Source organism: Sardina pilchardus, chromosome 22 (assembly GCF_963854185.1).
Source record: "Sardina pilchardus chromosome 22, fSarPil1.1, whole genome shotgun sequence".
Lineage (NCBI taxonomy): Eukaryota > Metazoa > Chordata > Actinopteri > Clupeiformes > Clupeidae > Sardina > Sardina pilchardus.
In genome coordinates, this window is record NC_085015.1 from 26,594,696 (window position 1) to 26,620,832 (window position 26,137).

General features: G+C 40.5%; 1 protein-coding gene across 1 annotated transcript; it reads right to left on the bottom strand.

Annotated features, from left to right (window-relative positions):
* Positions 1–655: 655 nt before the first annotated feature.
* Positions 656–19,453, bottom strand: LOC134070065 (urotensin-2 receptor). The gene is made up of 3 exons (XM_062526272.1): positions 19,010–19,453; positions 16,243–17,334; positions 656–1,733 (listed from the first exon to the last, which is right to left on the bottom strand). The coding sequence occupies exon 2, from the start codon at positions 17,330–17,332 to the stop codon at positions 16,244–16,246; it is 1,089 nt and encodes a 362-aa protein (XP_062382256.1). The 5' UTR covers positions 17,333–17,334; positions 19,010–19,453; the 3' UTR covers positions 656–1,733; position 16,243.
* Between the last annotated feature and the right edge of the window lie 6,684 nt (positions 19,454–26,137).

Here is a 26,137-nt window from a genome sequence, read left to right on the forward strand (position 1 = left end):
TTCCTTAGAAGGGGAAGACTGATTAATTTTTCTTCATTGAATGAAACAGAAAATGTAAAACAACACACATCTTTATCTTATGTCGCTGTCTGTGCACACTTTCAGATACTAGCACAACACCCTTGCCCCGATAGGGGGCAGAGGCTATTGTAATCAAGTCCATCTGGCTTTCCATCTGCGTGCGTGTGTCCACTCACATAACTTGAGTTATGTTCTGGTCTAATTTCCTTCAGCGTTTCATAGTGTTCCACTATGATACCAAAGAACAATATGGATGAACTCATAATGGCTAATAAGAGGGGTCCTTGAGACCCATAAAAAGACAACTGTGTGGTGCGCACAGTTCAAATGATGCAAACTAATGCAGCTGTCACACCGGGTTTCGGTGGAGGATCCAGGAGGTCTCATTTGTGCTCCTGGCACTCCCTTGTGCTGAAAACATTACATCTATGTCTCCTCCAAGCACATTTGATTAGAGTCTGTGTAATGAAAAAGGCCCTTGATGAGTTACATTACGTGTGTTTAGCTAATCAGCAGTGCCACTGATGAATGGAGTCAGGAATGCAGAGCAGGAAAAGATGAAAAACATGACTAGCAGCCTAGCAGGGAGGCTTGCAACCCCACGTTTAATCACACCACAATGATATCTGAAAACAGTTGTAGATATAATTAGAGTGCTTTTCCCGATAATCTCTTGTATATTATCACAGACGGTTACTAAAACAGCTGAGGGATTAAAGCCTCATCACAAGTGTAACACAGTGGTGCAAAGTAGAAAGGAATTTTGTTTGAATTAAAACACGATCAGTAATTGGGTCAGTCAGACTAACCCGCTGATGTCATCAGATTTTCACATCATGAAATGCTAGAATATGTGTAATTCTAAGCTGAAAGATGCATAGACAGACACACAGATAATGAAATACAAGCACATTAGTTGCCCTTGACCATATGTACACTCTTAAAGCAAATGTGTTGAAAACAACACAACTTGTGTCCAAATAGGGACAACACAGTTTGTGTTGTTTCCAACACATTCATTTTAAGAGTGTAGAAAACTGTGAGAGCAGCACATACTGTAGTAATCCTGCATATCTGAAATACTTTTCAGATTCTCAAAAAAAAAAGAAGCATTAGACCATGAGGAAACCCTCTGCCTCCATGTTTTACATGTAAACATGCAAAGAATGTGCTGCACTACAGAGCCAAAAGATAATGGCAGGTTTGGGAGTGTTGTTTAATTACATTGCACACAAACGTTTAAACTTTACATTTGACTGACATGATTAAAAAAAAGCACTTTGTAAACTCACCAAGAACATGCATTTTGTTTTTGTTTTTTTGTTTGTTTTTTATCAGTGGTTGAAAACATATACAGAAAAGGGGCCTGGTTCTGTGTGGATAGCTCATTCATGATTAGATAAATACCATGGAATACAATATGGATACAGATTAATGAGGTATTACACTTCTGCCAAGCATCAACAAGGAGGTCAGGTGCACAAAACAACTTTGTAAAGGTAACAATTCTGTGAAATACTGGAGGCAGAGAAAAGACAGCACTCATATTAGTTTTCCTTTCCTAAGCATGCTTGGCTGTTTTGAGGCACCCGAAATCTATGAAGCCGTGGTGATATGTCATCCTGACCGTTGAATCGGGTCCACCACATATTCCTCTTTTAGCATGGATGCAACTTTACTTCTGAGTTTGGCAGTCTGTCTCTCCTTGGTCCCTGCAAAAAAAAATAAAAAAAAAAAACGTTTTATTACCAAGAGTTGTAGGCTGTCTGCATCTGCTGCTCTAAACTCACACGCACACAAACTTTCCACCCTGTTGGCTCTCGTGTCTCAGAGAAAGGCATTTGTCTGAGGTGGACCTTGCTTCAGTGTGGTATGGAATTGATTAAGTCACAAACCCTGAGCCAAGAATGAGGTCGCTTTATCCATCATACCTCCATCCCATTGCCTATTACGGTAGTCCTCGACACCTATTGTTTCATGAATTGGCAGTATGATAAAAGGCAAACTATTCATATCTTGTGGAAGCTAATATTGCAAATGAAATTCAGTTGCTTCACACTTTGTGTAGACACTGCCAGGTAATTACAAGGTAATATCACAGAAGGTATGCATTTCTAAACTGTGAAATATTTTGTTGTGCAGAGTGCAACAGGAAATTCTGGTTACATGGTTTGATAATGACCAATGTGCATCATTATTGTATGGGATGGATAGAAGAATGGCTTGTAAATGTGCTATCAAAGAATATCAAAAACTTTAGAGCAAACATAGGAAAAACATGAGAATTTATTTCAGTGGTTGGACGTCTTGAGCCACAAAAATATATCTGTGGGGTGACTCACTGTTTCATCAACTTTATACAACCACTTTGTAAAGTCCTCTCCATTGTAATGACCTAAGGGTGGGGTCAGGACTCTAGAGGCTAATTCATGACTCAGTGATTCCTCGGGTAGGTAGATGGAGATAGATAACCCCTGGCATTGCCATCTTGGAATATGCCATCAGGGAAGAAAAGACTGAAGCAACCCAGATCATAACACTGCCTCCAGAGACTTTTACAGTGGCTACTATGGATGACGAGTGAGTTCCACACACACACACACAGTGTCACAAGAACTCATTGAGTTGAATTGAAACTAAACAGCTGCGTGGCCATAGCAAAACCACTTGTTTGTGAAGCTAATTGGAAAGAACGCTTTCATCTGCTAGAGGGCATAAGAATTGGACTGTGGCACAATGGAAAAAGGTCATGATGGTCTGATGACTTCAGATTTGCCATACTCTAGAGCCGGGCAGGGCAGGTTATGAAGAAAAGTGCATGGCACCATGTACCCCCATGTACCCCTCATGCTTTGCGCCCACTGCACAAGCCTGCAGAGGCAGTCTTATGTCTGGCCTCAATTGTGCAGCACATTTTGTGGTTATGAAATCAGAAGGCTACCTAGATCTACTGAATAACTGAATATTTATTCCCATCAAAACCCCATGTCTATTTACTAGCATGTTCGACACTTTTGACTTTGTTCTCCTTACCAACAAACAGCAATAGCACATTGCATTTATATAGTGTTTTTCTGCGTACCAAAAGCACTTTACATTTAAGGGGGCACGCCTTACTACAACTACCACCAGTAATCACCAGTCAGCAGTATTATTTTCTTGGCTTGCTGATTCACTGTACCCGTATTTTCCGGACTATAAGTCGCACTTTTTTTCATAGTTTGGCTGGCCCTGCGACTTACAGTCAGGTGCGACTTATATATGAAATTTAACATGTCTGGCCATGGGTGGCCATTCACACCTTCTCATCATTAATATTATAATGTTGGCCTCTGTGTCTAGTTACAGCCTCTGTCTGTTCTCGGTCTTGGATTTTGTGAATACATTTCTGAATAAATGCGACTTATAGTCAGGTGCGACTTATATGGCATTTTCCTCTTCATGAGGCATTTTTTGACTGGTGCGACTTATACTCCGGTGCGACTTATACTCCGGAAAATACGGAATGTAGATATATTGTAATGTGAAACTGCAAAGCCTTTAGGTATGTCAACCGAAACCTACTCGGTTGTTAAGTCCGACGTCACAGACCCAGCAGCTATTTTGTGAAAAGACGTTTATTAGCGCAGCCAGGCGCTTGTAAATGTTGTCATCACCACCTTTGTTTTAGCGGCTTTAAAACAAAATCGCTAAACTTGAACAAAGTAGGCCTAATCACTGTAGCTATGCAGCCAGATGATGTATTAGCCTAATGGGTAACGTCCAGGCTTCCGCGAGAAATATAGATTTGATTAGGTTGAGGCAACAAGTCCGTATAAGATGACAATTTTCTTAAAGGCTAGTCAGAATAGCGGAAAATGATAGTTTATTTTACTGTCTATGGAGAATAACATGTGAGTTTGAAAGCTGTTGGACCCGGAAAGATATTTATTATCCCATTATTACATCATAACTCTCAAGAATATTTTTTTCCACAAAGTTCAAACTGTGTCCCTAAATGCAAAGAGGAGTGGCAGAAGAGTGATATGGTGACAGACAGGGGAAGATATATTTTCCTACAGTACCATAGACAAAAGGTAATGTTGACGTGTGAGTTTGTTTTTCCTTTCAGTGTTTGTCTTGGCTGGCCAGCTGCCATATCCACAACTTTCAGAGGTCTTATTAAGCAAACTTCAGCAGCTGTTCGACAGTCACCTCCAGAGGGCATACATTTAAGATAAACATCTGTTTACCATCTGTTGATAGAATTACTCCTGGGTTACTGTGAGCCTCATTCAAATGATGGGAAAAAGGCAAAGTCAATGAGCAAAGTGTGTCTTGCATGAACAAATGAGGCATGTGGGAGCATTGATGGTTCCATTGATGGTTGCACTTAGGACCTTGCTCATGGCAATACATTATTAATTATATTTTATTTAGTTATAAATTGGCATTTAGCATAAATTAACTATTAGCATAAATTAGTTTGACTTGGCACTGCCCATCATTTATGTAGGTCCCCATATCTTCTAATAATTGACTTTTGCTATAAGAAGCTGAAAGATGAATTCTCCAAACAGAACAGAGTGTCAACTGAGAATTTGATGTGTGAAAAAGTTATTAATGTCATACTTGATATAGATATAAACTCTCTATTTAAAAGGCTGATAATAGGTTCTGACTGATGTATTTTCTGACGCAAAAATGAGCGTCACCTAAGACCCTGAGCTAACTTATTTTTTGCTTATCAAAACTCAGTCACTGAGAATGGGATTAATGAAAGTCCAAAATCCATTTGTCGAAAAACACAAGATAACGTATTCTCCCAGACAAAATTAAAAAGCTTTGTTTACATTTTGATAGTTGGTTGTGTTGAACAATGCTAATTTTACACTTCCCTCTGTCATCATATAAAGTCTGCCCCATGCCAGATAAACAGTTAAGATGGCTCCTGGGTTTTTTGGAAATCGGCTTCAATGGGGAAGTCTCCAGAAGGACCTGCAGAGCAATTTCAAACAAGTCCATAGGGTCCCGGGCTAATAGAACATTAATTCAAGAGAATAAAACAGCAAAATCTCAATACTGGTGGGGCATTTAGTCACACACAAGATAAAACTGCAATGAATGAATAAATGAATGAATCTGCAATGAACCTTATATTGTATAGGCAAGTTTTATGGGTTACATTGTGTATCAGGTTTGTATCTACTTCTGATTAAGCTAGAAAAATACTTGTTTTGAATATTTAAGGACTCGGAGTATAACACCAGTACATATTTTCTTGAATATATGTATATTCTTGATAAGTCACTAAAATGAGACTAAATAAGAAGGGAGAAGTTCAGCGTGAAAATTATCATTTCTTATAACCCATTTAAAACATAACTAATGGCACACTTTGGGAAGCTGTATATTCTCCAAAATAGGCAATGAATTACATAGGAATGACAACAATACAATTTAGATACTGTTCTCCACAATAATCATGACATCCTGATCATGCCATCAAACATCCAAAAAAAACGTGTCGTGAAATTCTAACTTTTCTTTCTAAGAGTGGTTCATAAAGGGCAGCTGATAAGCAGATAATTCATCAGAAAAGATTTCTCAGGGTTCTGTGGAGTGGATATGAGTCATGTCTGTGGGCAAACGTTTCTCAGGATCTGAAGCAATTTGAAAGGAAGTGGGATTTAGTGACCTTGTTGAAGCTATCACAGCAATCACTTCTCAGCAAATCTGAATTTAACCAAATCCCACAGGACTGTCATCTTCCCAGTGTTACTATGGGACTGGTCTCACACAATGTGTTATTACCAAACTCGTGTTGTGAAAATTGCAGTGGATTTTTAGGGGATGATATCACATTTCCCTCAAAAACACCACTCATGCACATGCGCACGCCCTCTCAAAAACTCATGCCATAATGATTAAATAGAGCTCACTCACTAAGAGGATATGTGGCTATAACATCACTATCTTATTTATCATCAACACATTCAGTCATATTACATCTTAATGAATACGCAAAGAATTTACATCGTGGTTGATTCTCTTCAATTTAACCCAAACTATATAATGCTTCAAAATAGTTAGATATGAACTTGTCTCCCCGTGCTGGCCTCCTTGCACTGACTCTAAGTGAAATTCATTGAAAATCCTCACATGCATGATGTATCCCCCCTAACCCGATTCTGCATGGCTTGGCTCCAAAGGACTTAATAGTCACCTTATGTCCAATAAGACATTGTTTACTACAAGAATATATATGACCTGAATGAGGGCTAAAGGTGATTACAAATCCAGGTGTTCAGTAAAGAGGAGAGCAACTATCATGGCATCTGAATTGATGCACACGCTCTGCGCACGGGGAGCGGGCACAGCTTCTGCCACCCACTTTGCCCCATCCTGTGGATTGTGTGCTGTGCCCCGAGCCCTGCCCTAGCACACCATTTCCCCGTCTTGTGCTTACGGCATGCTTCATAGCACTTTAATTACTTCCCCTGCTCCTCTGGGACACACCATAGTGCTTTCCCAGACCACCCTTTCCATTCACAATAGAGTGTTTACTGGGAGCAAAACTAATGAAGACAGGCTATAGGATGAGCAGAGCGACTTAACAAGTCACTGGAAAGACAGAAACGGAAGAAATAGAAAACAGCTCTTGCCACACAGACGTACATGACAATAAATAAAAAAACATTTCTTAAAAATAAAAAATAAAAACTCTTAAGAAGATGACATTCCTTTTTGAAACTCACTGGAACATCGATGTTGTAAAATATACATTAGAGCGCTTAAGTCCCTTTTTTTCATGCCCTTATTAAGCTTTTATGTTTTTATCTAAAGTGATTACATGTGTGTAGGGTCACTTGAAAGCTCATGGAAGGCAACGCATTGGGTTATCTAAACATCAGTGGTTATCTAAACATCATGATAAGGCATGGGATGTCCTGTGTGCGTGTTTTTGTGTGCGTGCCTATGTTTTTAGTATGCCAGTTCAGAGGCAGAGTCAGCCTTCAACTACTCTACTGAAGCGAGACCTGGAAAGAGCCGTGGGGAAGCCAACGGGTAGAAACCCTGTAATCAAAGCTTCTGAATTTTCATTTAAAAACCAGTCCTGTCAACAAGGCATGTCCCACCTTTATGTTCCAGTTACTCAATCCACCATGCATTGATTCAGTAACTAAAATCAGGTCAAGAGATTTGTTTTTATCAGCTGGATTTCTGTTACTTTTCAAGTTTCTCCCATTTAATTGGAAATGACAATAACTGAAATCAGAGTAATACGCATGATTAAGTAAGAAGAGCAAGCGGAGACAGAGGAGATGCAGGAGTTAAGTGGGAAACATTATGTTCTTTCCAGGATCACTGGGAAAGTATTTACAAGCATGCAACAAAGCAAGAAGCAAGGCTATAAATGAAGTCAACTGTCTTGATTCAGTTAGGGTGCGGTGGACAGTTTTACCAACAAGCGTTTCCAGTACACAGATACAGTGAGAGTCCTGCGCTGTATCACGTTTGCCACTCTAGGTAGAGAGGTTAGGCATATGAGGGAAAAGCTCAGGGGTGCTGCATGGGGCTCATTAGCACATTAATGCAGGATTAAGGGCGTGAGCTTTACACACTCACAGCTCTTTACCAGCTCATGGCCATTACTCATGCAACAAATCAGACCTGTCAAAGAGACGGACCCTGTATATGGTAACAAACAGTCTTCTTGTCTTCTCAGAAATACAGTGTTTATGTAAAATGCACTGGCATATAAATAATACAATATTGGCCCCAGCCGTGGCGTGACTGGCTAGGGCACCTGCACCGCACACCGGCGACCCAGGTTCGATTCCCGCCCTGTGGTCCTTTCCGGATCCCACCCCAACGCTCTCTCCCACTCACTTCCTGTCTCTCTCTACTATCCTATCATTAAAGGCATAAAAGGGCAAAAAAATAATACAGTATTGATGCAATGATAAAAAAAAAATTCTGAACAAATGATTAAAGTCATAAAGCCTAAATACTTATAGCAATACTACTACTACTACTACTACTTCTACTACTAATAATAATAATAATAATAATATAGACTCATTTTAGTGACTAAATAAGTCACTAAAATGAGACTAAATAAGAAGGGAGAAGTTCAGCTTGAAAAAGCTATGTAAATTGGTGTCTAGAAATCTGGATTCTGCTAATAGACATTTCATTTGCTAGAGGAAGATTTATTACTCACTTTAACTCTCATTAACTCACTATTTGCTTTTGGTGTAATGCAACTAAAGCTGATGGTTTAAACTCTTAGATTTTATCGCGTTTTGAGCCTTTAGCTCACAATTCTTCCCTACATCATTAGAATTTGCATGTTTCAATTTGCATAATAGATAGAAACACGCAGATTACCATTTTCTTTAGCCAAATTGCTGATACAGTAAGTGTATTCCGTTATTTAGCTGACTTATGTTGCCTTTATGCAACATCTAATATTTGGACATTTGGACCCTCTACTGTATAGAGGAAAAATGAACACGTCGGGTCAGATTTTTTGTTTGTGTAGAAGGATTCTCCAACCATGGCGGCTTCTCTTGCAACAACACAAGAGATGATTCTCACTATCAAGGATACAAGGATACAATATCATTACAAATAGGCAAGATCATTTATCACTAAATTAACAGTACAGATAGGAACATTCGTCGGAGACATTTTCCTTCTTGCTCCTCCAAAGTTAGCAGTTCTGGTAACTTATTAATGTATTTCCTGTATTTGTTTTCCCAGTGTGGTCTCATGAACAAATTCTTTGGAGATATTTAAAGGATATTTAAAGTCGGGTCCTCCAAGTTTACAGCAGGCATGAAGTGCTTCCTTATTATCCTGCCTGAAACACGTCATGGACTTGACCAGACTGTATGTTGATTGAACTGCTTATTGAACTCACCATATCGATTGGGTGTCAATCATCTGGTCAAGCCATCTTAATCCATGACGCTAGCCTGGCAAGCCAAACTATACAGAAATGTATAGTCTGGAGTCGGACCATTCACAGAGCTGAAGCCTGTGGGTGCGATGAACCGGTGTCTTTCAAACTACTCTGCACGTAATAGGCCAGCACTTGTGACCACTCGTAGCCGGTCGGCAAAACGACAAATACAATCTTCTTTAAAATGAATGACTTGAGTGCTTCTTTCTGCGCAACCTTCAAAGAAAAACCCAAGTCTTAACTCTTCCAAAGCCGATTCAAACGAGTGCGCTTCGTTAGCCACATCCATCTTTCGTTGTTCTCTATGGTTGTTGCAACACAGTCTCACACCCAACTCGTCAAACGAGGACGCATGGTCAAGCCCCCTGGCGTCAATATCGGAACCCGAAGGTGAGCTAAGGCGGGCTCAAGGACTCTGTACACAGATAGAGCGTTCTGATTGGAGAGGCTAACTTGGTGCCGAACGCAGGCTTGGCCTTAATGGTGCGGTCACACGCTTGCGTCCACCAATGTTTGCCTCATTTCGTCACATTTCCATGTAACGAAATGAGGCATTGTGGAGTTATACTTGCTGTTAGACCAAGCGTAAGCATATGCGCCCGCATGCGACCTGCTGTGTCCTGTGTACAGACTCGCTGCAGCATTACGCACCCTACTGGAGGTCTTCACTAGGGGGAGACTATAGTAGCCTAATATCAGATGTGGATGTGGCCATGTGCCATTGTTTACTCTCATGATTGCCCCCAGCTTTGATGTCGATAATGCATCTTGCAGTCACTTTTTTGGCCATGACCCCCCCCTACTTTCTTGTCAGTATTGCATCTCGCGGACGCGTCATGTTTGCTTGCGACGACGTGCACGACTGACGCACCAAACGACCGCAAAATGCGCGAGGCAGCCATGATGCGAACACGAACGCGTTGTCTGCAGCAAGTGTAACTCCACTCTAACGGTGCGACCCTGGACCATCCCGCTAGGCAAAACAAATGTTTTGCCGCTAGGGTGCGTCTAGATTTCTAGGCTACCATGACGCTCAAATTGGAAAAAATACACAGAGAGCGAAGAGAAATTTCAAAGTGAGAGCAAGCTGGGGACAGCCCCGGTGAGTGGCCCCAAGCGAATGTCATTTCTGTGCTCTCAATCATCAACACTTGTGATAACAGTTTTATTTATCACCACAAGATTATTTTTCACCCTTGAATCCTTATATTTACGCTCTCTTTACATAATTAAGTCAGCTAAATAACGGCACACAAGTGGGCGGGCAAGCAGGCGATTTGAGTGGCTGTACGGCGGGCGCTGTCCCAACATTCTTGCCACTTGCGTGAGAACATGCCTGCCTGCCTCCCAAGATGAAAAAAAGGTTCAGCTTTTGGGGTGGCTGTTGGGCACTTTCGTTTTGAGTTGTCTTTCAGATGACAGAAAGGGCAGAGAATGGGGTCCGCTTTCCATCTGAGAAGCCCTATAAGCTATGTGGCTAGTGGGAATGTGGGAAGAAAAGGAATAGCAGTGCTGTCACTGCTGGGCTCTGGTTCAGTGTGTGCTGCTAGATGTGAGGAGTAAGCAGCGTGGTCCCTAGGCCCTTGGGCCTGGGTTGGCCTGATCCAGGCAGTGGGGAGGAGTCTGAGGGGAAGGAACTGTAAACACAGTCTTCAAAAACCTATTTGAGGTGCTGAAATTGACCATGCTGTCCACCAGCACTGGAAAGTACTGAAAGCGAGAGATTATAGGGCCCATTCAATCAAATGGGCTGGAGATAGCCAAGAGCAGTTCACTGTAAGGCGGCTTTGCTTCAAGATCTGTGAACAAACAATCTAGTCCATCATCGTTGGAGCTTGAGCAAAGGGTGCATGCTGCCCCAGGATTTTCTCAATAGACCTGATTCCAGACACTCAGGGCCCTATCTTACACCTGACACATCACCGCGCTAGGGGCAACGGAACTTTCTTTGATAGTTTGTGGCCAACAAAGGCCCACACGTTGTCTAAATAAAGAGGTCTAGATAGCAAATGAACTTGCACACCCTTATGTGTATCAATGAAAAAATGAGGTCAGGTGCATCGATCACACATTGCTATTGTGACACCACTGAAGATCATAACATGACAGACCAAGAAAAAAACTGGTCGAAAGTGAAATGTAAAATATTTCATTGGGATTTGTCCTTGGGATTTGCAACCAGACATTTGAACGTAATTGTCGCAAAGCACTCCATGGGTGGATTAGTCAGTGCATTAGTGATTTGAATTTGATGCGGAGGCCACACAGGTAGCCAGTGGAGCTCGATGAACCATAGGGTAACGTGCCCTTTTGGATTTATTGGAGATCAGACATGACACTGCATCTGTAAGGGTTTCACCATATAGGCTGGCAGGGCATTACGGTAGTTGAGGTGCAACATAACCATGGCCTGTACCAGGAATTGGGTCTGCATATTGAATTAGGTATGACCTGATTTTTCTTATATTAATGGTGCAAAGCAGCACAGCTGGGTGACCAAGGTAAGGCAACATCGTCAGAGAAGGTCAGTTGGTCATTAATCATAACAGTTCAGTTTGGTGCAACCTTGGTATGAGCAAGTGATAGGAAATCAATTTTGATATTGATGTGATGATGTATAGTTGGTTTGACTGGGAGGATCAGCAGTTCAGTCTTTGTTAGGTACAGCTGAAGGAGGTGTTTCTTCATGCATAATGGATACATCTGAGAGACATTCAGAGACGTGATGCCAATGTTTGAGAGTATGGCATATCGAGGACTGGTCTGTTGCTCTTGCTTCTTTTAAGGCTTCTGTCACAAACAACAGAGCTGTTTCAGTTGAGTGGCTGTTGTTGAAGTCAGACTGTTTTGATCAAGGAGGATATTCCGTGAGAGAAATTCAGAGACCGCCCTTTCGCTAGCTTTGGATAGGAAGAGAAGACAACAACAACTTCAACAACTTGACCCTAAATGTCAGAAAAACAAAGGAAATGGTGGTGGACTACAGCATCCTGAACACATAAAACTCTTTAAAATGAATCACATGGACTTGCCATACTGCACTTACACACACAGCACTTTTCTATTACAATGTAGTCCCTTGTAACCGAATTGACGTAAATTACTTTGTATGAAAAGTGTATGCTATGAATAAGTGTAAATGTACAGTACGTAGGTAGTAGGACTGCTACATGTTGTATTGTTGAGTATATAGTAGCCGTAGCAGTGTCTGGCAGCTTGTGAGATCATTGGCTAATTTAGATTTTAGCCATTCTCTCTGCAGCTCTGAGATTGGAGCTCAGCAATTGGAGGGCATCATTCAACAAGGGTGAGGTTGGATTGGGCAGGTCTACTGGGGACACAGGCGATCCAGATAGCTCAGCGTGAAGCACAGTGACTCTGTGGCCTCATAAACATCTAGCTGCTAGAGAAGAGTATGTACTAGTAGGTGGAGATAGAGCAGAGGCAACAACTGAGGAGAACTGGGTTGGAGGTTTTGGATCTTGCAATGGAATGAGAAGGTAGACGCATATTGTACCAGATGAAGGTGTGACCTTATCTAGGGTATATGGCATCTACTGTATGAGATCATGCTTTTTGCCAGCTTTGCCAGTAAGAGGACTGAGCCCTGTTTTAGCTTAAATGAGCATGTCAAGGACATGAGCTGAACTTGGACTTCAGAATGACCCATCAACAGGATGTAAGATATGAAAACCATACCAAACAAGGTGAATTGAAGTGCAAATACAGTATCTAGCAGATGCTCTTTTCCAAAGAAGAATATTAAAAACAAAAGTAATGAAGTTGTCAAGTATTTAGCAAATTCAGGATTCAAACCCAGGCCTTTTTGTCTGGCAGGATTGTTACTACTGCTCCGCCATGCCTGCATCATACTAGTCTGGGAACACCCAGACCTTCACAATTGTACAATTGGTAGCGTATGTGGAAAAAGTTCATTGACTTTGGACTTCCACTAGGGGCATAACTAGCAATGAAATTCCACTTAGATTGGTACATTAAATTCTTAGCAAATTATTTCAGAACTGTAGCAATGTTGCAACAAAGGTTTTAATCGCAGATCTGTATTCATTTCCTAAGAAATGCACGTCCATGCTGGATTAGCAATTGTATTTGCATGCCCATGTTTTAGGGACATTAGAAATGGGCTTCAATGGCGGACCTGCTGAGCAAATCCCAAATTTGCAGAATGTTTGTATGGGTATTCTCAGGTTAGCATAAGAATAGAATAGAATATATACTTTTTTGATCCCGTGAGGGAAATTCAGTTCTCTGCATTTAACCCAATTTAACCGAATTAGTGAACACACAGCACACAGTGAACACACAGTGAGGTGAATCACACAACCCAGAGCAGTGAGCTGCCTGCCCAACCAGCGGCGCTCGGGGAGCAGTGAGGGGTTAGGTGCCTTGCTCAAGGGCACTTCAGCCATGGTGGACTGCATAATCCATGATATGTATAGAAATAAGCAGATGTTAATACAAATAACAGTAAATAAAGTGTGTGTGTGTGTGTGTGTGCGTGTGTGCGTGTGCGTGTGCGTGTGTGTGTGTCACCACCCTAAATAAATAAACCAACAGTTAATTTGCAAAAATAAAATCTCAATTTTCACATACATTTTTCAATAAAAAAACCCCATGCTATTTCATTATACTTTTCATGTATAAATCAAGCAACATTTGGGTTTTTTCTATTAAGTAAAGATACATTTTTATCAGATTGACACCACTAGTTTGATTGATACCGGTAGGCATAAGTCACAATTAAAACATGATTTATGAATATTCATTGAAATTCCTCATCTGTTTCTCCAAATGAATTGTTACTAGTAACTGCAGAGGTGGAGGCAGGAGTAATCCCAATCCTGACGACTCTTACCCTCACTAACACAGCTGATTAATGGCATTTGGGAGGAATATTCTGGGTCTTGAAAAAAGCTGTTGGAGTTGGATTTCTTCTTCAAAGCCGGGATTTTCTTTCTTTTGTTTAGACTTTCTATTTATTTTAGAGGATTTGTCACAGTGACTGTATTAGCTTATTTAGATTAACTAAATCCTGTTTCCAGGAAATATGCCACTCTCCTTTAACATCGGGATTTCCTCCTCTTTCAGATTTATGCAATACAGGAAACATAATTCATAAGGCAACTTGGTGGAAAACATTTTATAAGGTATTTAGTTTATAGTTTCCTCTATATTTGTGCATCTGTGTGTTTCTATGTTAGCTTGGTTTTAAAACAAATTAGGTTGTTAGGTGAAATCTATATTTAGAAATACAAGAGTAAATATGTCATCTGTTGGCATCACACAATACACAAACTAACACACAGACACAGACACACACACTCACACACACACACGCACATACATATGCACGCACGCGCACTCGCGTGCACGCACACACACACACACCGACTGACACAAGCCTGGGAGGAGAGCATTGAGTTCTGCTGACTTGTTTCCTGTGGAACTTCCAGTAAGGACAGGTGATAAGTTGTTTTTGAAACCTAATAATAGCTGTGGAAATGCTTAAATGCTTGATTGTGTCTGGTGGTGCGCCTTGATATCAGACACTCACAAATAATTATTTACAAGCTGTTGCCTTTTTAAAAAAAAATATCATTTAAAACCATGCTAATTATCATGATTACTATTGTAATAATAATAATAATAATAATAACAATAGTAATAATAATAGTAATAATAACCACAACAAAATAATAATCAATTAGCCATTATATGCAGGGAATGCAAGGTGAATAAATCATATTCCTGTCTGAAACATCTAGAAAAATGTACCCTCTCTGAGGAGATGAAAATTGAAGAGAAAAATACCCACCCTTGATCAAGTCAGCTGCTTTGTGAAGTATTTCTCTCCAGTTAATTAGATCAGTTATAGGCAATCAATGCAAAGTAGGAAAAGCAGTGAAACCCTTCAACTTGTATAATGAAAAATCACTTTTTCCCTCTCACCTTTTAAATGATTTTCTTATTGATTTGCTCGGTTTTTTTCTGTGTCAGTCACGCTTTTCCCTCTCTCTGACTGTCTTATCAATTGCTAAAATCTCAATCTAAAAAAAGCAATGAAAGCTCGTAGAAAGGGTGAAGAGAGAAGACTGGAAATGCAATTACGCAGCATAGGAGGACTGATTAGTGTGTGTACTGTGCCAACAGGACGAGGAAGGTGGTCTGAATGGTTGTTAATGGTTCTAACACACTTCACACATTATGCTGGCTGTCATTTGCCAAATAGTGATCCTACAGTATAAAACGGATGAAAATATGTGATACAGACATGCAAAAAACCCTTCAAATATTATTCCATCCTTGATTAATTCAATATTATTTTATCAGTTGTAATACTGATTTATTGCTTAAAAACACTACGCTTATGAAAATACCATATGATGATTGATTTTGGCAGTAACTGACCTCTTTCTAAAATGGGACTATCAAACAGAAAAACATTCCTAATCCACAGAAGGCTACTTATGATTCTAACTGTTTTGATATGTCATCTTATCTGTGTAAAATGGTTTGACAAATTACTGCTGTAGGACTTTGTGAGTCTGTTCTGCTTACAATGGAGAGAAATATGAATTCACAAAACAATTGGGAAACAAAAGGCTACATAGCCCTCTCCCAGCTGAGCTCATGCACATCATTTATAGGATAGCTGTTTACCTTTTGCTTTGATACGAACCTAGTGCAAGGCTACATATGTCAAATCTCTATGGTCATTATTGTATGTCACTATCAGTGGATTTAATACATTCAAAGTGCATATATTTCAATATTGCTTATCATTTGGTTCAGTGAACTATGCATTTATTTCTCTTTCATACTGCCTTTTGCCTTTTCCCCAACTCCCCCTATACCCCGCTTCATGCATCCAGCTATTCAAATTACTCAAACTATCTTCACTATTATCTTCTTCTATCTGACAGAGGAAAAGATGAAATGTAAAGTGTGCTCAGCATATGGTATGAGTGGTCTTCTGATTGAACCTGTATCCCTTTACTCCAGAATATGCAGGCGCCACTATTCATCACTGTTCATGTGCATACTGAGCTGTCAAATCTAAGGTTTGATCCCCAATACCAACTAATTCTAAAAATATTTTAAGATTAGGCTTATTGTTTCAATCATACCTTACATTTTGTTGTACAGGACTACAGTACATAACCATTAATTGCATTTGTGTAGTGGGTATGACGTCGTCATGTCATTGCTGTTCTTTTCTGTAGTGAATCCCCAAATGGTAGGCAACCTACCTTACAGACTGCTGTTGTTGGTGCGTGAGGTATGTGAGAGCACGAAGCTCTCTGTGCACTGCTGGCTGCTGGAGGACAGGGAGCGGCGAGGGGAGCGCTGGAAGCGGTTCCGCCGACTAAAGTAGCTCCCTGTGGTCCAAGTCCGCTGGCGCTTACGCAGGTAGTCTTTATAGTTCTTGGTGAGCAAGGTGTAAAGGAAAGGGTTGATGCAGCTGTTGCTGTACGTCAGGCAGGTGGTCAGATAGTTGATGATGCGCTTGATTTTGTATGAAAGTGCCATGCTTTGGTAGAACTGGCCCAGAAGCTGCCAGATCCAGAATGGGAGGAAGCAGGCCCAGAAGAGCAAGACAATCGTGAAGATCAGATAGAGTACCTTCTGATTGGGGAGCTTTTTGGTCTGCTTGAAGGTCTCTGTCTGGGAGATCCAGTATGTGCGAGCGAGTCGAATGTACAGGTAGCCAATAATCATCCCGGGAGCCACTATGCTGGTGCAGAACAGAAAGGAGATGTAAATCTTGTACGAGAGTTCATCCATTGTGGGCAGACACATGTGTTTGTCGCCTACTACCTTGAGCTTGATTCCAATTATCATTGGTAGGGTGAGTACAAGAGAGGCAACCCACACAAGCATTGCAATAGCCTTGCGGTAACTCTTGGAACGTTTGACTGTGTCAAGGGGCTTGAGCACAGCAAAGTAGCGCTCGGTGCTCATGACAGTCAAGGTGAAGATGCTTGCATGCATAGTGAGAAAGTCCATACTGATGAGGATCCGGCAGCCTATATCCCCAAAATACCATCCCTTCAGGAAGTGTGTACACACCACGAAAGGGATGGTGAGCAGGTAGAGGAGGTCTGCCAGTGCAAGGTTGATGATGTAGATGTACATGGAGGCTGCTGAGCGCATGGAATGGCACATGACCACCAGGGTGTAGATGTTACCTGACACACCAACTAGACACATGAAGGAGAGGACAGTGCCTATGGTGAGGGTTGCTGCTGAATCCTGGGATGAAGTGTTCAGAGGTGGGTCAGTAGTATTAGGAATGGGCTCTGCCAGCCCCACCATAGGTTCCATGGAAACAGTGGACATGTCTGTGCAGAGATATACAAATGAGAAACAAACCATTAACACAGCAAACCAAGGAAGTGATTAGTTGTTTGCATTAGTAATAACAATCAACAGGGAAGATAGATAGATAGTCAGGGTGACTGGGGCCAGATACATTAGTCATGACATTTTTATTTCAAACAATAGTTTGATTAGTAATGATGTCTCATGCCCTTTAGGGACCTTGCCCGTATTTTTTCAAGACACAGTATATAATACCGTTGAAATAGAAAACAGATGCAATTTCTTTGAATATTTGCCAAAAATGAGAATGGACAAAATAGGGCATGCCTGAAATGGGTAGTCACTGTTACGCAATAGGTTAGCAGAAATGTATGCTGAGGGTTTAGTGTCTTCCTGTCAAAAGGTCATGTAAAGCTGTGCGTTGTCTGCATGTAACTATGAAGAGAGTTGTGACTGGACAAAAGGGAGAATACTGTCTAGCAGTCCAACCATCAAACCTTAAAGTGCTAGTGGTGTTAATCCTGACAGTTCGTCTGATGCCATTATCACAAAAAAAAACCCTGTCACATACTGTATTGAAGGAATTACTATTATTGTAAACTAACAGATGGACTTATCTGCAAACATTTGATCTTTTTACATACAGTATGTCTCCTTTACAACAAAGGAAGCCAGACAAATGTCTGTGCCTGATTCTTATTAGAAATCTTAAAAAGTCTTGCCCACATCTGAGATCCGGAAGTTCCTTCAAGTGTGAATATGTTTTTTACTTATGTGACATGTTTACATGTTCGTAAGGGTAGGAGCAGGCTTCACTCAAGACTTATAACGTTTTTAGAGTGCTGACCAAGTATAAACTGTCATTGAAAAACAAGAAAGAAGGCCGCACTATGCATAATCACCATTTATTCACACAGACGCGTTTCGGCGTTCTGCCTTCCTCAGTGTGTACAGTGTCCATGTTGAAAGTGTGCACATTTTTGAAAATGGAATGAATTGAAACGGTTATCTTAAAGAGGCTGTAGTTGACAGTTATTTCACATGTACAGACACAAGCTCTGTCACAAACATCTAAGGGCCTGTTATGGACAATGTGAAGCTTAGCTGCAAGCTCTTTCACACATACTACATTATACTACTTTAAATATTGTGACACAACCTGATGCTGGATATTTTTTATTTACACTTCTTTATACTTTAGACCATACTTGCTAAAAGGGACGATGTTTTGTCCTGTTATAGACATTTTAAATAGTTGAATTTGTTATGAACTTAACTTAATTTGATACTGCAAATATGTGCTAGTTTGATCTTACAACAGTCAAGGCCCTTATGTATGGGTATGCAACCCTCTGTGATTTTTGGTTTGGGCTTTTGGATATTGATTTCATGCTTTCTTCAAAATACACACGACAGAGGAAAATGATGAAGGGCAGGTAGAACCAATTAGACTGAATCACTTTTCTCAGGTCTATAAAGGGCTCTTTTAGTATTGCAATTTTTAATAACATGTTGTCTGAGCCAAAAGACAGCACACTTAGATTAAAGGTGAAGCTTTTTCAACAATGTGGACAAACTTGATGTTAAAGAGAATTCCCCACCTGAATCTAATGGTGTTGACTCATCTGCCCTGATAGAGAAGGATAGGTTATAAAAGAAGACAGCAGTGGCTTGTTAGAGAGGAAAATGTCCTACCTTGATTTTCTACCCACGGACTGGGGCATTTACAGAATGAATGAGAATGAGGTGCTCGCTATCATTTCTATAATCCCTCAGAAGTTCATCTACAGAGGAGGTAGTGCGCATCCGCCACACTCAGGGATAAAAGGCATCTTCAGGTTGCATTTAACAGCATTCAGCTCCAGAATCCAAATGCTGCAAAAGATCTCCCTTCTGAATCTGTGTTGTCTTCTATCTTCAACATGGATTTACCAGAATAAAGGGACAGGTCAGCCTTAGATATGATTCTGCATTGTAGATAGCAAGTATTTTCCAGTCTGTATAAAAACCTTCCAATTAAGTCTTGATGAAAGAGTCACTGTGTAATAGATACCTATAAAAATGAGCATTTGCTGAGGAATTTACTAACATCCTGTCAACTACAAGCTACTCTCACTAACAGCTAGGTTTGGGAAAACTGCTCCACAGGCAACAATCTCTGTTGTGTCTTGTGTTGAGGAAGGGATTTGACAGGCTGCAGCTCTTGCGAGTCTAAAGTGGGAGGGGAAAGGAGGAGGGTGGGAAGAAATAGGAGAGGCACCAAAAGAAAGAGTGGGTTGGAGGAAAAGGGGGCAAGGATCAGAAGGAACTATGCAAGGAAATTATAGAAGCCTATCTTACTGCTCTTGTTTGGAGAGCAGCTTGTAGTACCCTTTTTCATGATTAGATGGATTACAGCACTGGAATAGTGGAGCCACACACCACAATGTGGGTAAAAAGGTTTCCAAGGGTCAAAAATATGATTTTTTGTTAAACTAGCTGGCTGCATTTTCTTCTTTATTAGGCAATAGGACATATGAGCATTAGCATAAGAGCAACCAATACATTCCTAAGTTCCAAAGACATCATTTATATTTTGGGGTGAGAATTGAGATAATCCTAAAACATTTCTTTTTTTTTTTTTTTTACTCAGTATTTAGGCTAATAGTGAGATATGATGTCAAAATTTCAAATATATGTGATTAGTAATGCACTTAAGGATATTAATGAAATGATTTTGATGTATGCTGTGGCTAGAATGGCAAGATGGCCAGATCGCTGATAGCCAAGGAATACACTCAACATGTAATGGAAGAGCTGGAGCAGTTTGCAGGCAGTGAGAGCTCATGCGCAATCTAATGGTCCTGGAAGACAAAGTGCTCACTTACAAATGTGACATTCTTACCTCATAGAAGCCAACAGGTTTCAGTTCCATCCTGCCATATTTCTCAACACTTCATTCGAACCCTTTTTAGAGAATTCCTGTGGAATATAAACCTCTCTTCGGTTTAGGAGTATAGTATCATAAAAGTTTGTCTAATGTTTGTTTTTAGTCTGAAGAGTGAGAATAGTGCATTTGGTATTTTGATACATGCATACAAGCATATTTCATCATGCAGCTAGTGGTGTTCCCTGGGGTCCAAGTGGCAGGTGCAAGGCAAGCAAGCCATGCCATACTGTACGGCAGAATTATCTGATGCCATCAGGAAATATCCTAGTCACTGGTTTTGACCCTTTACATTGTATCTGGATATGTATGGGCTACCTCCCTTAGCTAGCCTGCCTCTCCCATCGGTAAGCCTCAACTATGAATACTACCCTGTCCTGTCTTGATTTATGTGCAGATTGTGCCCTTGATGTTTTATTATTATTATTATTATTATTAGTAGTAGTAGTGGTAGTAGTAGTAGTAGTAGTAGTATTGTTTGTATTCTATAAATAATGTTCTTGAAAAGAGCCTTGAAAAGAGACTTGAATGATTTTTGGATAATTTGTTCTGCTTTGAGGTAAATGCTTCTGTTTTTCACACAGTCTTTGGCTTGATCCCTCACCTCGCCTATCTGACTGTGGTGGCGCAACATTCCTGATTTAACTCTTCACTCTGTCCCCTTGTCTCTGTCTAAATCTTCAAAGTGATGTCCAACATCATGTTCTTGCCCTGTGGCTGTGTTGAGTCTGAGAGCAAGGTGCATTTGTGTACACAGCAAGTAGCTGTGACATTAGTCAAGTCTTTAGCAGCATCAGCCAAAACTGGCTCAAAGTGTGTGCGACACATGGAACAAATAGAACTCTTAGATTAATTTTCTGGAGTCTGGCTTGGAAGACTTTGCTTTTGCCTTTCATGTTGGTCCCATTATCGCAAGACTGTCTTCTGCGGTCCTCAAATGGAATCTTAACTCTTTGAGTCTTTTCAGGATCAAGTATGCCCAATTTGGGCCTGTGCACTCATATGCCTACCACTACCCTTTTTTTCCCAGTGTGATGTCTCTCACTCACTCAACAGAAATGACCTTGTTGATCAATTAATCAGTGAGTTCATTCTGTATTTGGTGGCTGGTGTTATTCAAGGTCAACGTTTTGGATATGGTTAAGGTACTCTTCCATGACTGGATCAAATGATACCATCTCTTTAACTTCTTCAAGGAAATTCCATTTAATGGATAGTGTTTCTGTGTGTCCCTGTAGGGTAGATTTCTAATTGCCAGACTCTACACAATAGCAGCCAAACTTGTCAGCACCTCTCTCCATGTTATCCTTTGAGTCCCCATAAGTGTTTACTCATGCTGATCTGTTGTTTCCAATTTTTTTATTCCTCATTGCCAGTTCTCCCCATCTCCCCATTTCTTTTTTTCACACAATTTTGGAGTGCTGCACTGCTGTCATGGAGTCAGCAAAGAAATGTCATTTTCCAGTCTGTCAGTCCTACGCAAAATCAGTTTTCCTCTTAGAAAAGATTCCTCGGCTGAAGAGGCTGTTAATTCTTTCAGAACTTCAGATCCCAACTTCTAAGGAAGATTTTCACCCCTCATCTGAAATACTTCCAGAAGTACATCCATCGCTCTAATTCCTCAGGAAAGCAAAGTTAGATGGATGGTGCCTCACTTTGTCTCACTTGTGTCTGAATTCTGTCAGTTAGATCTGAAGACTGCATCTGTGGTTCACACTCAGTATCAGTACATGGTCATCAGTTTACACAAGACAGTTAGTTTACAGTTGTGGAACATTATGTGTGCCCCAACACAGCCTGTCAGAAAACAATACATTCTGATATCTAAAAGCCTACGTGTTGTGCCATTGATCACAATTGGAAATAGCAATGCTCCTCCCTTCAGTGAAACGGCTCCATTGGTTATGTTTCGACTTCATAGTCCATATGAAGAATAAATTTGTTCTATCACTATGCCAATGACATCAAATGCGTGCCTGAGTCTTTGATATGTGATTGTGACCTTGGTGTGCTACCACCTTTGTTGTTAGCTCTCCAGATCTCAGCTGTGGAAACAACCACTCTTGACTTCAAATTAGACTCCATCACCACATACTGTATTCCCTTCCCGTCTCTGTGGCCTCTGTGGCAGCTGTTGTTCTTTGAAATATGTGAGGCACAGTTAACTTTGAGCTGAGCTGAAATCATTTTGTTTCTTTTCTTCGACTTTCAAACTAAATTTATATATATATAAATATAGTATATAATAGCAATCTCTCGCATTTTGCACCAGCTACACCATGGTAGCAATATACAGTACATAGCTGAAGTCCCTATGACCACATTAAACAACCTTTATCAAAGTGAACCTGAAGCAGGTAACACATTGAAGAGCTCGTATGTTTACAATTATTAGCAGATGTACTGTACGAATAGACAAGATAGGCTACAGCAGATAGAGAAAATGAGCTCATTTTTTTCATGAGAAAATGAGCTCACCTGCCAAGACTTTGCATAGACTGAACCTCACGTACACCTCACTGTGTGTTCACTATGTGCTGTGTGTGTTCACTAATTCGGTTAAATTGAGTTTTAATTAAGCTTTTAATTAAGTTATTGATTGAGTTTTAATCAAGTTAAATGCAGAGAACGAATTTCCCTCACGGGATCAAAAAAGGATAAATATACATACTTGAACTCCTGCAGCGATGATGGTGTTCATGGACATGACATAGAAGAGGCCAAGCCCCTTTGAGAGCTCCTCCAATGATCTTACAGAAGTGAGGTCTCCATGCCAAGCTTACGCTCCATTGACTCCCACTGAAGCAGAGTGCTCGTTTTTCACTAGTTTCACATCGCTGCTGTGCCCCCATGTCAGATGGTTCAATCAATTACATGTGTTTTTCACCGTTGAAAGTAACTTGCTGCTGGGAGAAAGTATCTCTGGAGATGTCAAGTAGATTTGCGCACTGATTGAAACTTTGTAAGGGGCAAAACAACTAAATTGGTCTCAAAACCATTACATTTAACTCCTTAAATAACAGAGCCTTATTTGCACATTAAGGATTGCTAAATGCAGGAGCCCTCACATTGAACGGTCCTTAAAGTGCAAATATGGTTCTGTGTTATTTATGAGTTATTTCATTTTAGTAGAGTCGCAATCCATGCAACAGCTTACAGAGGCTAACAATCGTAAATAGATTTTACGTAATAGATTTTTATTCATCATAAAAGCAGCTATTTTTAAAACATTTTCTCACCAAAGGAGCAGCGCAGAGGTCAAGGGAGGGGACCTGTCCAAGAAGCATCTGGTTCCTGTTCCGTTTTGCCTAATGCTAAGAACAGCATGTGCTGAAAAGCCTCTTCTACACATGCAAAACCAAATATATATCTTCAACCACTAGACATATAGCATATATGAAGTGAATTCAATTCATTTTCGGCAGTGGCAAGTGTGGCTGGAATCATCCACTGAATGAAACAGATAGAATTGAGAAAGGAGGGCAGGGGGAAGGAAGGAGAAACAAGAGAAGTGGCAGAAGTAGATGAGATCATACATGGGCCACTTTCAAAAAGGTGAAAAAAAATGTAGACAGTCAGATGAATGTGAAAGCCCCCAAAAAGTTGATGCAATTCAATTTTTGACTGCGATCTCAGATCTAAGTTGGAAAAAATGATCATGTTCATATCATATTTTCACCACACCACTCGTGTTCTGCCTTTGAGCGCAATTTAATCATTTAAAGAATTGGTGATTCAGTCATATATGGCTTCAGTGCAAAATAAAGTTAGCACTTTTCCCCTTCGATGATCGGACCACAAAATTGGCTTACTTCCAATATTTCACCACATAGTATGTGTTGTTAAAGGGCAGTAGTGTACTATACATTAGAGCATTGAAGTATACATAATACTTATCCATAAGTTCCCTAGAATGAAACCAGTATGAAATGCTGTTTTTATGCTTCAGGTGTCCTATAGCGTGGCCAACCGTAATCAATCCCTCTTGCATTCCTGGAATCTTTAGGCCATGCTCCAATCCCTCACACTCTCCTAATCACTTAGCAAATCCAGGAACTACTCCAGTACTATCGAGTCACCCGTTTCCTCCTTTGGAATATTTGTTGGGGTTGACCTATTTTTCTAAGATCTCCCCATAGTTGCCTTTTGAAACTACAAATTACAGCTGTATGAGGCCACATTTATTTAATTTTTGAGACACCAGCCTTTCCAATCATAAGACTGTCTGTGCATGCCCAGACTCCTATAGTTCTGCATGCCCAGACTCATACAGTTCTCTCTAATCTCCTCATGTTTTAGTTTGGGGCGCTCTGGACCTTGTGACGAAGTGTGAAAGCCTCTACTGAATGTGTGCTCCATGGACTCTGCTGCTGCTCCTCACGGCTCAGGTCTGTGCATTGTTTCTTGCAAAGCTGAGCACGCCACTCAGTTCTGCCCAATAAACAGGGGAAGCAGGCCCACTGGTGTGGCCTGTTTTAGTCTGTTGGGATATCCATTTGGCTCACCTTCGCCCCCGACTCCTCATTCATCTTCCCTCTGAAAATATTCATGGTTGTATTTCCTGGACTAGACATTCATGATCAATAAGATATGTAGTATTCCAAGGAATGTCCAGACAGAAAAACATTTTCCAGAAGTGGCGGCTAATTTATTGGTTCATGCTGAAACATGATTTAATATTAATAACAAACAATGGACAGAGGCCCATGCACAGATACTGCATTGCAAGCTCCAATATGCTGTGATTCATAGGCACACGGCTGGAGTTACTGTGACACTAGTCATCACAGATGTGAGGATTTAACTGAACTGAATTTAACTAAACACCAATATTATCAACTGCATGAAATAATATCTAAACCAAATAAAACCAGGATATACAACACACAATCCCTATTAAAGAATGATTACATACACATACAGTATAAATACAGTAAAGACTATTGAATTTCTACATGTTTTTGTTAAAACCTTTTCATTCAAGTTACACCCTGCAACAACAAGCACTTTATTTCTGGGCTGTTGTTCTCCCTTGAGAGAGTATCTTGGCAGGAGTCAAATGGCTGCTAATGTCTTCCTACCTGTCTGCTTCTCCCCACAGGAGCGTGGCCCTGGGGTAGGAATGGAGAAGCAGGGGGCTGATTGCAGCAACAGATGATATGGAAGCAAATACAGACTCAAAAAGATGTTAATGAGATCGACACTGGTTGTGCAAATCAGGGTTAATCGTTATTCATCCTTAATATGGAATGGTATTTTGTTTTTGTTGTTGTAAGATGTTTGTTTTAGAGCTGCTAACTGGATGTCCCTAAGCATTGCCTTTACCAATTTTGTGATGCAGCTCACAGTTAGAACTAACACAACAGATATGTTTAATTCATGCTCTCAGACATTGGCAGATGGCAAGGCTTGTGAGAGTGATCTGTATGAGTAAGATCTCATAAGAGTGAGAACTGTATGCCGTTGTATAGGCGATCCCAGTGAAGCGAATCAAGGTTCAAAGACTTCTGAGATGTGGGTTATAATAAAATACATAATAAATATTTTTTAAGAGAAATCACACAATTGAAACATAAAACGAACTGAATCTGGGCAGAATCTTTAACATCCAGGTGGTCGAAGAAGTCTAATTTGGACAACTTGATATGCACGGGAAGATAAGAAGGCAAGCAGAATTTCAGTCATGTCAATCTGTTGGTATTTATGTGGTGCCTCTTAGTGCTTCACTTCTTTTCCACAACAGGTTGGACTCATCTTCAAAGTTCGGTTCAGCTGTTCCTGTGTTCTTTTAGCCTCAGATTTCGCTTCCTCCCATCACAGTCATTTGGTTTGCATTTTCAGAAGCAGCCACTGGACTGTTTCCATATATGGCTAACACGATCCCCCTTCATCGAGAC